Here is a 14,508-nt window from a genome sequence, read left to right on the forward strand (position 1 = left end):
GTCAACGCTTTCGGTCATTTTCTCTTCTGCTGGCAACTAATTAAATATGGTAAAATAAAATAAATGTGTTTCCGAACCGAGCTGCGAACCCGAGGCCCTACACTTGTATTGGTGCTACACAAACAATTTCTCATGTTTATTTATCATCATGGAATTACAAACAGAGCCGCAAGCATGCAACGTCAATTAATATGCGTAATTTACACATTGTTTGGGCTTGATACATTTATTGTTTGCGGCACGTGGCAACAGTTGGTGGAATGAAACGCCGATGGTACTTGCAATGTCAGTTAATTGCGTGAGCATGCAATAAAAATTCCATTGCACTGATCCAAAAAATCAATCTTTTTATAAGAGTTGCGAAATATTAATTACCTTAATTGTATTTTTACCAGGGACTAAAACCGAATCAAATATCGGTTTCGGTTAATGCTATGATTACAACCAACACAACAGTTTCGGTTAGGGTTCCGGTTTGGCAAAAACTAATTATACACTCAGAAAAAACCAGTACGAACGGTGTCAAATCAAGTTCAAACGGTGTACGGTAAATTCGAATTTTTTGATTCAACTAAGAAAATAAATATTGAAGTACGAATTATTCAACCCCGAAATTCTAAATTTGAGAACGAACTTTACCAGCCCAAGTACTCAAAATTCTTTATGCAAATATACAAGTTTCTTAATTAAAGTTGTGCAAGTGAATAACTTAAGTACACAAATGAAAAAATCCAAGAACATTGTTCGTATTCTGGGAACAGTTTTTTTAAGCATATACAAAAAAAAAGCGTAACACTGGACTCACAATTTACTATGTACTAAGGAATGTTCAAAGGAATATGTTTCCAACCAAATAGCATCTATTAACTATACTTTTGGGGTCAACTAGATACAAAATTTAAATAAAAGCAGAACGTTAGCAAAAAATACGTAAAAACGTATAAAAAAAAAAATGTTAAAATATTATTATCAAGTAGGTTCCTTATTTAATTTGTACACGTTCGTCCTTAAAATTATTCGTACTACTTTTTTCTGGGTGTATCGGTTCCGGTTTTGGTTCCGGTTCCGGTTTTACCGCTTAAGGATAACCGTTTGGAAACCCTTATTGTTACACAAATTCATTTAAAGTATTATATAACGGACTCAATTTGTTTTTTTATACTTTTTTACAAAAAATGTTGTGTAGAATTTTATTTAAATAACAAGTAAGTTTAATTTAATTTAATTCATTTCAAGCACATCCGCTGGTGGAAGTCTAGTATTGTTTCTAGTGTAATTGCGTAATTCAACGGGAGCCTAAATAATCTTTTTATAAAAAAGTCATCAATTTCTCTTATTCCTCACAATTTGTTTAAAAAATGGTTGACTACTTAACCGAATCAAAAAATCAAGCTTTAACTCCCACGATGTTAAGATATGCCTAAGCATAATGTGAGCAAACCTCCCGCAACATTGAAAAACAGCAGTAAACAACGTTTTTGGTTGAAATTATTGACGTGCATGGCAAAAAAGGGGGCTGAAATTTAGCTTTTTGTAATTTCTGGGCTGTCAGGATGACACCTTGACGGGCTAACGCTGCATAATTTTCGGCGGTATTGGTTGTGCCAGGCAACGACAACGCCACCGACGTAAATAGCTAAAATTTATGTTATTTATTTTGTAATTTATGATAGTAGCCGTCTTTTGGTCGACTCTGTATGCCTTAGTTTTCTGTCAATCACTCTGACACTTGCTTTGATAACTATTTTCTACGTCCGTTTTCTGCTCATTTATGTTATGGTGGTATAAATACATTGATTGAAGTTCGACAGCTAAAAGCCATTAAAAGACTTTTCGGATTTTATTTAAATGTGATACACAAATTTGCACTTTCACACCTTTCAGTTATTCGTCCGATTATTGAGCAAGCACAATGGTGAAATTCCTTTGAATAAAAATAAGTAAAACTAAACCTTGTAGATGAATTACGTGGTTTTTAGAAGGCTTATAATTTCCAAATGAAATTATCATAAATCAACTCTATAAAGTTTGTTTGTTGACTATTTCGTCTTAATTGTTAATGCTGATCAGCGTTGCAAGCTTTTCAGTACTTTATGGTACCGTCTAAAACTGCATTCAAAATATGAAATGTTTTGCTGATACAAAATCAATTGCGTCTTTCGAAATAATACAAATAATTATACAAAGTAAAAAATAAATAAACTAAGATATTATATAGTTTCGAAGATTTAAATATGACGACTACTTCCGGTGTTCCCCAAATTTAGTTTACCTTATTAAAGCCAAGACCTCAGGAATTGTAAGAGCTAGAGAGTTTGAATCTATCAAGTTCATCGACTCATAAACACACAAAACGAAAAGCTTTGTGTTACTTACATTTTGTAAGCTTGTATTTAAAATATCCTTCTGGATATGAAAGCTAATATCAAGTAAATTTAGTTATGAACGTGTTATAGTTAACCGATCGGAATTTATCTTACATGGGAAAATTAAATATGATTATTTTTCTTTTAAATAAAGAAGACATTAACATTTATTGTATAAAGGTGAAATGGTCTAGTGCAAAGTTCATAAGGGATTTTTTCTGTATTTCGATTTTAAACAAATCACTGGGATGCCCGGTTAGTCTTTCTAAAGGAAGTTGGTTCAAAGTCTCACATATGCATTTCTTTTGCTCAATCTCTGGACCGAATTCGGCAAATTGCTTGCAGAAAAACAAAGGGACACAGAAGGCGAGGAGCAGGGCGAAGTTGAGAAGGCTGCTTATCCCTTGCCCGGCAACCAACTTCTTCCGTGTCGGAGCAATTTATGCTGCCTGCCCGACTCCTCGGGGCAATTGTCTGGCTCTGGCCCCGGCTCAACACACTCCTCTTCTTGGCAGGCAATCTGTTCCTCGTTGTTTGCAGTTTAAAGGTTGAGAGTAGTTCAAATTGTTTGCCAGGTATTTGCACTGCAGCACTTTTTTCCAGCTATTTGATCTGTGATTGAGCTGAATGAGCAAATAAACTTGTGGCTCGACTCCATTGAGCTTGCACAGACATGGAGAGGTTAATGCGCACAATGGATTCGTGGCGAAAGTTAAAATAGCACATTATAATGAAGTCCTAAGCTACATAGAGAGCGTATCGATTTGTATGATGACGCAAACAGGTTAGAAGTTTGACAAAGCTTTTCAGAAACGGGTCATTTTCAGATTTGACGTTTTAAGATTTGATTTTTAGTTCGAGGAACCTATGAAATTATTTCCTTTAAATAAAAAAGGAAGTAAGAGTAAAAATTAAGCTATCGAGACTAATTGCTTTTGTTGCTGTTGTTTGTCTGGCTTTAACTTGACTGACCTATCTGCCACTCTGCTTTACTTATTTTCTTTTAGGGACAGCACTTTATCAAAAATTATGCGACAAAATATCTGTGCCATGTCAACGCTTCAATAGGCGGCCAATAAAATTTATGGCCAGTGGAGCAGCCCCAATCGACCTGCAACAGAAACCAGCCCTGACCAACTCCAATGGCAACTTCCACGAACTCCGCTGCCCCATTACTCCCTTCGATTCTGTACAATGCAGTCGTGTACATTTGTCATGGGTGTGTTGTGGCCAGACTTATTAAACGGCTTTTAAGCGCCGGCTCGGAACATCCCTATTATGCGCGCAGAGTATATTCTATAGACTGCTGAGATTTATGTATGACCAAATAACTTCTGCGGTTGTATTTTGCAAATGATGCGGCATTTCCAGTATCGCGATATATGAGAAGATAAATAGCGGATACGCATTATGTGAGTCAGACGTGCGCTGAAGAAACCATTGTTAGGCAAAAATATTAAACAATTTGTAAAATATAATACAAAGGAGACCCAACTGTTATGCGAAATTGTACTGCAATTCCCCTTTTTGCTTTACTGACACTAAGCAGCGACGGACAGGATACTTTCAATCGAGAACGTTTGCTGACTTTCATCAGACGATGTTATACAATATTATAGATTTTATTATCCATACCCTCCGTGGTCACCTGGGTAACAGCCTGGGTGCTCTGCGACAAAAACGGTTCAGAAACACTTAAATTCATGAAACCACTGGAGATTTGATGGTCATCGAAGTTGCTTGGTGCTTATAAAATGCTTGGAACTTATCTTTAATTTCCTTACACGCCTTTTGATCGCGAAACAAAACTATTTTAATTTTAAGCAACCATTGTTGAATAGATAGCGCCACTTACATATGCATTTTTGTTAATCTTCGAATGCCAAGTTCTTTTTGTTATGACTTGAGAGGCAACGAACTGATAACACTTCTATTAATTGAGCTAGTATACATATGCATATTAAAATTTGGAAGGACCAAACGAAGTACAAATAGCTGACATTGGTATGTTGGTTTGATGAAGGAGTTGCATTAAATTCAAAAAAAATAATTTATCTGTATTTCCATCGCCTCATCCATTGCTGCTGCAGACTTTTGTAGGATCATAAAGCAATTAAATACTAAATGTAGATAGAAGAGCATGTTAGCAATTTAATGTGTTGCAATCAATAGCACCTATCCACTTTCGCCAATTTTAAAGCTCGGATTTTAGAAAGAATAAAAGCTATAGTGTTCACTCTTAGCATAATATAGTAATATAGCACAATATCGTAATATTTAAGCATTTATAGCAACAAGACAGTATCTCTAAGTCGTGGCACTCGACGATTATGGTCTTTCCTGTTTGTTTTGGCACCAGCAAAGTATATTTAAAATTTATGGGGCCAGCTCACTAAATTTAGCAGAGAATAAAGGGACGGAGCAGAAGCAGAACACAAATGGGACCCAAGCTGTTTATGTTTTTCAAACGTGTTTGGATGTCAAAGCAGTTACATTTACACGCAGCTTGTCCATTTGTAATCCTCCTTCCCAACTGGCTTGAGTGTGGGTGAGAGTGGAATGTAGCCCAAATTAAGTTGTTGCCTATGGTAAATTGTCGTTCTCCAGTGTGTATGTGAAATGCCAAAAGAAGTGGAAAATTATGTGTGAGCCTGAGAAAGGTCGGACTTACTAAGCCGCTTTAAACGGAAGTCGGCAACTGGAAAAGTGTTCCCTGGCAGATAACAAACAGCTGTAATTAGAAGGGACATTGGGCCGCCCACAAGGAATGTTCTACGCATAATTAAACAGCAAATTAAGCATTATCAACAAAGGCCAGAGACAAGCCTGCACTGAAAAACAAAGGTTTACCCAACTTGGAGGCGAGCAACGGACTTCAAATTATTGTGGTTAGTGTAAATTCGGCCTTCAGCAAGTTACGCACAAAGGGTACGACCGCACTGCGAAAAAATTAATAATGGCTAACAGGCAACAAGTTGCCTAGTGACCTTCAGGGACATTTCATCATCTTAATGGTGGGCAGTTTGGGGCAGCAACAAATCTCCGACAATGCACGCGTGAACCTTGACAGCGACACTCAAATTAGAAAGCCCTCGGGAACTGCGGGGGCGGGCAGACGTCCTTCGACCTAAGCGGCTTTCCCACCCCCTTGTCACCTGCCACTGCGGTCTGGACTGTCAATAGCACTTAAACAGACACATAGGCCAGGTAATGGAGTGGGTCAAAGGGGAAGAGCTGCCACAAGGGATGGCTTTTGATGGAGTGTAGTCACTGGGCTAACCTGAGTATCTGCGGAAAGCGATTGAGAAAGTTTATAATTCTGAGTGGGTCGATCGAAGAGATTTCCCGAACCTTGGATGTTAAAATGGCTTCCGAAAATAGTGAGTGCATAGGTTTAGCATGAGCTGATGAATTCAAAGTTGACTAAAGTTTCATTTTTAGCTAACGCAGCACTACAAATGTTTAGGTCGTAGATTCCTATCCTAAAGGCCATAAATGGTCTAATGTCATGTTTCCGAAAAATGTTAGGTAATTTTTTTCTGAGTGTAGTCGATATCAAGAAGTTGAACCAGAACCATCAAATTGGATTCATATTTGTAAGCAAGAAAAAAAACTGAACTGAACCTAAAACCAAAACAATAAAGAACGAGCTCCCCGACTATTAGATACGCGTTACTCAGCCAACAAACTACAACCAAAGTACTTCCCCTATGAAACAATTGAAGTGTAGGTGGCGCCACTGTCGAGGTGCACAGCCAACACTAGAAGCAAAGAGCGTGCATCACTGCCACCCCCACCCCCCGCTAAAAGTTCTGTAATTGTCTTTCTCTCTCTCTCTCTAGCTCTCTTTCTCTCTTGATCCTGATGAAGAATATATATACTTTATAAGGGTCGCAAAAGCTTCCTTCTACCTGTTAAATACTTTTCAACAAATACAATACACCCTACCACTCTACGAGTAAAAGGTATAATGGTTGGACCAGTACTACACCGTAAAAATTAGTTTTTAAAATATGACCCTTTTTATACCCTTGCAGAGGGTATTATAATTTCAGTCAGAAGTTTGCAACGCAGTGAAGGAGACGTTTCCGACCCTATAAAGTATATATATTCTTGATCAGCATCACTAGGAGAGTCGATCTAGCCATGTCCGTCTGTCCGTCTGTCCGTCTGTCCGTCCGTTTATATGCAAACTAGTCTCTCAGTTTTAAAGCTATCTGCATGAAACTTTCCCAAAAGTTGTCTTTCTATTGCAGGTAGTATATAAGTCGGAACGAGCCGGATCGGACGACTATAGCATATAGCTCCCATAGGAACAATCGGAAAAATAAATGAAAAAAAATTATAACTTTGCTGTTTTTTAATTTTTTGTTTAGTTCTTCGACATATAGTAATGGTAAAATATTTTCGATTTACGGTTTCAATTTCATCAAAATCGGACGACTATAGCATATAGCTCCCATAGGAACAATCGGAAAAATAAATGAAAAAAATTATAACTTTTCTGTTTTTTAATTTTTTGTTTAGTTCTTCGACATATAGCAATGTTTAATTATTTCAGAATTATGGTATAAATTTTATCAAAATCGGACGTCTATAGCATATAGCTCCCATAGAAATAATAAAAATATATAAAATAACTATCTAATAATTGAGCTGCAAATAATCATAGTTTCAATGTTTTTTTTTAGCACATACTCAAGTAAATCATAATTTAAATGTTTTCAAAAGTATTTAATTAATGCAATAGCTGCAAGGGTATATGAACTTCGGCTTGCCGAAGTTTGCTTTCCTTCTTGTTAATTATCAATTTGCAATATTGAGTGGTAAAAAGTCTCTAATAGGCACATTATAAGACTGACACCTAGTGTGTCAATCCTCTGATATTTTCAAAGGTGTCAATATGCACTTTTAGGTGACAGTATTCCCTTATCCATTGTCTTGATTGTAGGGTCATTTTAAGCCAAGAACAAAACATGTATTTATTTATTGTACTAATAAACTTGAAATATTAACTTAATACATACACCAACATAAATAAATCAATAAATTGCGTGGAATAAAAAGTTGAATTTGAAAATTCAATTATTTTTGATTTTTAAAATATTATTATTTTGACACTCAGTTAGGATAAAGTTGATCCCAAAAATGTGATGCTATTGAATTGGTTGCTTATTAAATTGACACTCAGAGATTTTTTGTTTGTCCTCCTTTTTTTTTGTGTTCGACGCATTCATAGTTTTAAAAAAAATGCAATATTGCTATGGCGCAATTTTTGAAATTTCACTTACCTAGGACCAGCAACAGTCTTCTGTTGTGACAATTTAAAATTTTAAATAAATAGTTAATTTTAAGTACTGTAAGATGTTGGTGGTGTACAGGTACATATGAACAGAATGTAAAACCTTCTATTAAAACAGCCGATTGTACCCCTATCGTGAGCAATATAGGATTCGTGCTTTTCCCTGACTGAAATATTTTTATGAAACGGTATTGCTAGAAAAAAAGAACGCCTCCTGTCAGTCTGTCTCCGATTTGTGGAGCACCCCAACCGCCTCCCGGCTTGGCCATCCGACCCTTATAATCACAGCAATTAGTAATTACTCCGTCCCGCCCATTTCGCCCCATCAGTGTGCCTCGCCGGGCTCACACCTGCCCCGGCACTTATCCCTTTTAATTAGGCGCCACCAAAAGGCAAATTTTTCGAGCCCAAGGAGGCAGCCAAGTGGTGACGGGGTTTCCCCTGCTTTCTGCCTCTCTATCTGTCCGTTTGCCTTCCCTTTGGCAGATGCTTCGACTGGCGGCGTTTCTAATTTTCATTTTAATTATTACGAGTATTATTCTGGAAATCAAGTGAGCGGCAACTTTGGCAATTGCCACACGCCCCCGGGCGATGGGGGCGTGGCGGGAGGCTTCTGCGGCAGCTGTTACAGGACTTTGCCACCTGCCAGCGCAGCTTTCTCGTGGGAGCTCGCTGGTGTCTGCATGCTGCTGTATCTGTGCGTTATCATATTTCACGCCTATTAGCGTTTTAATTTAATTAACATTTATGGCGACAGTTTGAGCCGGCTGCACTGGAAATGTACGGCGCTTAGAGGCAGTTGAACGGGTTTCGAAATGAAAGAAAGGAACTGTTTTCGGCCAACCGACAGCAAAGTGCACTCTTCCGCGAATTCCCGCACGTCGAAACTTTGGCAAAAGCCTTAATCAGCTCAGCTATATTGTTTGACTTTGAAGAAACGCTGGCTCGAACTTGGCGGCAACTTCATTGCCAGTCTGCCGAGGAACTCAAACGAAGTTATATTAGTTACGGATTCCGGAAATAATTTCACGTAACTATTTGCACGTAATGCCACCCAGACAGCTGGTCGATGTGAGAATCGGATAGCAGTGCATGCACGCCTACCGGTCTTAATTTATCGAAGTTCCTACCCGGCATGGACATGGTCCGGGCAACTGCAGCCTAGGCTTCAAATTACATCCGCCAGTGTCTGGCACTCACCTTGCCGCACCGCAAATTGTTTTAAAGCGCCTTAAAGCGCTCCAACTATAACTAAGGGCAGTATGGGAACATGTCCGGTGTCTGCGATTTAAATAACATCATTAAATTGATCCGCCCAGGTGCACAGCTATCGGGAGTTTCACAATAACATTCGAAATTCGTAGCCATAGAAATTTATTTTGTACTTCTGCCCAGTTTTAGTTTTCCCCTCTGTTTCCCTTCTCTCTGTGGGCTAGCAAAATCAGCCAGTTCTACCTCAGCAATCAATCAAATTTCCTGAGCTGTGAATTCTTCTGATTTTAGTGGCGGGGTGAGAGACGGTATCTTTACGAATACCGTGAGTTGTCGAGTTGGTAAAACATCGATAGTGTGCTCTATCGATAGTTTTGGCTATAGATGGTGTTTACAATCGATAATTTCGATAGTTTTGGAAATTGTTCAGCCGCAGGTAAAAAGAACGAAATATCAAAAAAATGTAAATTCACAGACTTATTTTTTTCGCTTAATACTAAATAAAATTATCACGACCTAATATTTACATCTCCTTTAATAACGGTTTCGTTTTGGTGTGCAAGCCCACTGCCTCACTATGTTTTTCAGTAACGTGTTAGCCTAATTTAATCCTCGTCGAATTTTTCGGAAATGCAAGTTCCCAGAAATATACAGCAATTTACTCCGAATATTCGTCAAATGTACTATAATAAAAAATTATTTTTATAGAGCGATAGTATCGATTGTGCTAAATTGTTCGGCCATCTATCGATGGTGCTATCGATTGTTTTGTCAATTCTAGTGAGTAGCTGATAATTTGTCTGCTCTTGTTGCTTTAACTACTGATATTTGAGCCTGTTTTTAGTGCTAGAGAAAATCAAAACCAAATTTTATAAAATTGGAGTTCAGTATTAAATCCCGCCATGGGCTAGAATGTGTTGCATTGTTTAGTGCTTTAGCCTACTTCCACTCAAATAGTTCTCCGTTTTTCACCTTTTCCATGCCATAGGTTAGCCCCTAAGACAGAATAGCGTTACCCGACGCTCCCTTCCTATTTTGCCACGCTTTTCCGCTTTTTTGCCAACAACAAAAGCAGGAACAGTAAATGAAGAGGCTGCGAGTCGGGAAGAAAGAAAAACATTGCAAAGGAGCATTGTGCGAGACGATTGAAACTGCAATGCCGCTGCTCGTATTTTACCTTGGACTGCAGGCAAGCATGAGAATTTAATGAGCGGCCTCGGCAGGAGCTTTGAAGCTGAAGCTGAAGCCGAAGTTGAAGTTGCACTGGAGGCAGGCCACTCCCTGCACTCGCAGTGCAAAGTTCGAACTGTTTAAGTTTTAATCGAGTTATTGGCAGGTAGATCGGAATCAAACGGTCTGTTTCAAGCAATTATAGATGCACACAGGTCCCATTTTATTGGCCAGTAATTGCAGGAAAATGCATTTAATTTCGAATTTAATAATTTCCACGACCACGCCAGCAATTTTCAATTTAGCTATTTGCGGTTATGTGCAAATTTAGTTTGGGTCAAATTGTTAGACACATTGCACAATTACATGCGTTCGGCTTGGACTCTGGAGTTTCGGTTTCGTTTCGGTTTGCTTTGGTTTGCTTTGATGGCAAACAATTACAGGCCATTTGTTGTTTGGGCTATTGAAATTTGATTTTGTGTTTTGTATGTTCAAGCTTGCATGTGGTATTATCAGGGCTTATACATTATGTGGTTTTGGCTAAGCAAATGTTTTTCAAAGCCCTATCAATTTATATTAAACGTTATTGGCTGACAACCTGATCAAAAATGTATACTTTTAAACTAATTTGAACACCCTTTGCAATGCTATAACCAGAGGTAAGTCCGCACAGATGTGTCTCCGCTTGGAAAGGTAATTTTTTTCTAAAAGGAAAATCTTTTTGCCAATTAGCCACCCAATTATCACCTTTAATTAATTTAATCTTCCACCGATAGCAGTCCTCCAATCATAGTCGCAATGCCGCCGCAACCTCTTCCGACACGACTGCCGCTTTTTCACTCCTCTGCTGATTTCCATGCTAATCACAAGCCAGACTTTCAACTTCATTTATCTTTGGACTTTTCCACCCTCACTTTTTCAATTAATTCTGACTATACCTGGCTAATTGGGATTATCTTTTATCGGGCAGTCGGTATTTGAATAATGAAAACGTCAAGCTTAACTTGCTTGCAAATTGGCGGACTTTAAATTGGGTTTTGGGGCTGCTGCAAAAGAAAACAATTTTTGGCTTTTTCAAATGCAAATTGCATTGCTCATACGACATGTGTTCCCTAGTCGTACGTGATGCGTGTTGTCGGGTGTTTTAGTGAGAGTTCGAGTTTTGGCTTCGATTTAAATTGATTTTTATTGTTGGCAACAGATCCTGACCAGTGTGCTATATTTATTTTTCGTTCGGCTACAGCAGTCGCTACCAATTTTCCATTAGCAGGATGTTCAAGAAAAAAGATAAAAATATCCCGACACCATTACGAATAGTTATTTAAACGTGACATTTACTACCGGGTTTACATATGGCTCCCATAGATGCTAATGCAAGAAATGATTCTAATTACTTTTAAGTTGGTCATTCTCGATATCTGAACTCAGTAAGGATTTCCATTTGTTTTTTTATTTGTTTTTCCAATTTTTTCCTACGACTTTTATTAGCAAATCACACATTTTGTAGTCCACACAATGCATATGAAAGCGAGGAGCCACCCACTTCGGGGCATTGCCTTGGTTGTGAAAAACTTTGCTTATGCATAAATTTTCTCCCTCCGCGGCGTAAAAATTGAAATGCTTAAAAGCGCATGAAAATGTTGTTACAAGTTTGAAGTTTTTGCTGGGTCGCTTTTTATACGGAGCACCAACTTTAAATGCATGTTTGGGTATGTGTGTGCGGTGAAGGGCTCAACTCGGCTCGGCTATTTGTTAATAGTATTTCTATAAAATTTTCAAGGCTTTTGTTATGAAAACTTTCCCTGCGCTGGCATCCAAAGACTTGAATAACAATTTTGCCGGCGAGCATTTCAGGTGGGAACTTTCGTTTACAATTCAAATACATTGTATGTAAAGCGTTGGTAATTTGCATCAGTTAAGCCCAGCCAAATCCGAGAAGAAAGCCACCCAAGAAGGACACACACAAGCGACCGCTGGTGGCCCACGCATTCCTGGCCTTGTCGTCCAGCTCTTCAACTCGGAGCAGATTCGTGCTCTCCACTGGCACTTCACTGGCCAGTTGGAGCTGCCCGCGCGTCTGGTTCGGATCCGACTGTGCCACTATCTTCAGGACATCCAGCCTGACAAGGCCCGCCTGCCAGGCCAGCTCGATCGCCAGAATGGTACCGCCCGCGGCCACGGCCACCATCTTGCTGGCCTTCAGGAGCACGTAGCCGGTGAGGAAGCCGCCCGCGGCTCCCATCCCGATCTGGCTGTACGGAGATCTCTGGCTGAGGTTATTCATTGCTGGGATCGGACATGGGCTTGAGCTGGTGCTCTCTATTCTGCAGTGCTACTACGTACTACGCCTCACCACTGGTAAGTCATCCATTTCAGCTGCTCGCTCGTCAGCGTTCGGTGATGGTAGCTGTTACGTTACTTTTGATTTCGGAGACCTTTTGTGACAGGTAGCTCAAAGCATGCCCCCATGCCCCAGTCAACTCAGCAAATGACCACCAAACCGTTGACGTCTAAGTCCGAGCACGCCTTCTACATAAAATGTCCTTTTATTTAATAGGTAGCATATATCTTCATTTTAGAATTCATTAACGCGTGTTAAATTTGATGGAATAGAGTATTGGCAATAGTAATTACCACAGTACTCTAGACTATGGACCTCACCCTCATAAAAAAACAAGAAAGAACGCTGAAGTCGAGTTCCCCGACTATTAAATACCCGTTATTCAGCTAGCAAATTTCAAAATAATTATACCCTTAGAAAACAATTGGATTAAAGCCGAACTATATGCCGAACTACATTGGCAATATTAAAAGAAGAGAGCGAACAGCACTCCACCCCCGCCACAACGACCATATCTTATGCAGAGCAGCGGCAGAGCACACACGAACAGTATAAATTGACAAGTTTCCCCGTTCAAATTACTCACACAAGTTAGGGGCATTCATGCTCGAACTGCGTTTCTCAAATATCCACTGACGTTATAGAAAAACATAATTGCCGTAGATTTGGCCAAAAAACACACACAAAGAATAATAACTGTGGTCTAACATGTCTAAGAATGGGTATTAATTACTTCAAGACCTTGACGTTCGTACAAATGAACAGGCAGACGGGCATGGCTAGATCTGCCATTGACCCTGATCAAGAATATATTATATACTTTTTAATTTTTTTTTTTGATAAAAATAATCCCAGAAGTCAATTATATATTTTAACAACCCAAGGATGGTCCTTGTTTTCGTGTATGTTACGAAAGAGTGTTCCGAAGATCCTAAATATTCTGGTGTTAGGTGCTTTTCAAAAGTACAATATATTGTCCTACTCTACAATATCAGGAATAATTAAATTTATTGGGTCGCGATTTCATAAAAGTTTAAAATAAATTTGAATCAAATTTTAAAGTGAAGTGAAATCGCGATCCATTGGGGTTCCTTTTCTCTCGGTGTTTGTGGGTGATGTTTCAGTTATGTTTCCTTTGAATATTTTACAGTAATCCAATTTGCATTCTTATTTCTAAAAGGGGAAGCATTTGTCGATTCACTTGAGATCATTCAGTACCATCATAGGAGTAACAAATTTTATTAACAAATTTGTTCCGACTTTAACCTGATAACTCTTTAAGGGTCAAACTTGCTGTAAATTGAAAAGAAATTAAATTATTTTTGGTTTGTTTACTTAAAAAATACTTCGAACCCTCTAAAGTAGGGTCCAACACAGTCGACCCTTTACTGAAGTGCTCCGACAGGCGTTCCTAATTAATTCCAAAAATTTAAGTGCGTTTTTCAGAAAACTATGATTTTCGATACGGTATATAGATAGATATCGTCTACTATCTCGAGATCTAATGAGTGAATCGACTTGAAAATTTAGTGGACTTAGTGTTTCTTTTTTGGTAAAGTTTTTTGTTCAATGGTTATTAATAATAATAACATCAAATGTGGTCAAAAAAATGTTTATAAATATAAAGAATATTTTTTGGGGTCATTTTGATGGAATGTTGTATTTATTTTGTCTTAATTCTGAAAGGATATCTTTGTTATGTTATAATACCAGTATAAAAGCGGAACAAAATTTCAACAAGACTGCAGTTTTAATTTCGACTATGCCTTTCTTTCTGTGCAAATTTTTAATTTGTGTTTATTCATAGTGCCCTTGAACCAGTTGAGAATGACAAATAAACTAATGGAATTTTTATCCAAAACCCAAAAGTATGCAGACTAAAATTCACTCTTTATGTAAAAGTAACAATTTTGACGATAAGACATTCTAAAATATTTAAAGTGGTTTTACTAGAAACAAAACTATTTTTTGTAACTGTGTGCACTGACCAAGACAATTTTTTTGTGTGTAGTGCAAAAGGTAAAGTTTGACCTTAGATGGAAGAGCTCACGCTTACAGTTCAATTGCCTCAGAAACCCGAAATGGCAACGAATCTTTCACGTTTGAATGCATTTTGG

The 14,508-nt window shown here is 38.3% G+C and overlaps 1 protein-coding gene across 2 annotated transcripts; it reads right to left on the reverse strand.

The window, feature by feature from the left end:
• Nucleotides 1–11,383: 11,383 nt before the first annotated feature.
• LOC128253179 (uncharacterized) lies at nt 11,384–12,540 on the reverse strand. Of its 2 annotated transcripts, none has more exons than XM_052981400.1 (2): nt 12,404–12,508; nt 11,384–12,336 (listed from the first exon to the last, which is right to left on the reverse strand). In XM_052981400.1, the coding sequence occupies exon 2, from the start codon at nt 12,332–12,334 to the stop codon at nt 11,966–11,968; it is 369 nt and encodes a 122-aa protein (XP_052837360.1). In that variant the 5' UTR covers nt 12,335–12,336; nt 12,404–12,508; the 3' UTR covers nt 11,384–11,965. The 2 variants fall into 2 exon arrangements, with proteins under 2 accessions (XP_052837360.1, XP_052837359.1); XM_052981399.1 differs by having other exon boundaries at nt 11,385–12,336; nt 12,394–12,540.
• Between the last annotated feature and the right edge of the window lie 1,968 nt (nt 12,541–14,508).

The sequence above is a fragment of the Drosophila gunungcola genome (assembly GCF_025200985.1).
Source record: "Drosophila gunungcola strain Sukarami chromosome 2L unlocalized genomic scaffold, Dgunungcola_SK_2 000007F, whole genome shotgun sequence".
In the NCBI taxonomy this organism is placed as follows: domain Eukaryota; kingdom Metazoa; phylum Arthropoda; class Insecta; order Diptera; family Drosophilidae; genus Drosophila; species Drosophila gunungcola.

Bases quoted from the DNA above. Each gene is read 5' to 3' on its own strand.
- LOC128253179 (XM_052981399.1), bottom strand. From the start codon at position 12,421: ATGGATGACTTACCAGTGGTGAGGCGTA. The intron at 12,337-12,393 runs GTACGTAGTAGC...GTCCGATCCCAG, and splicing joins CTTACCAGTGGTGAGGCGTA to CAATGAATAACCTCAGCCAG.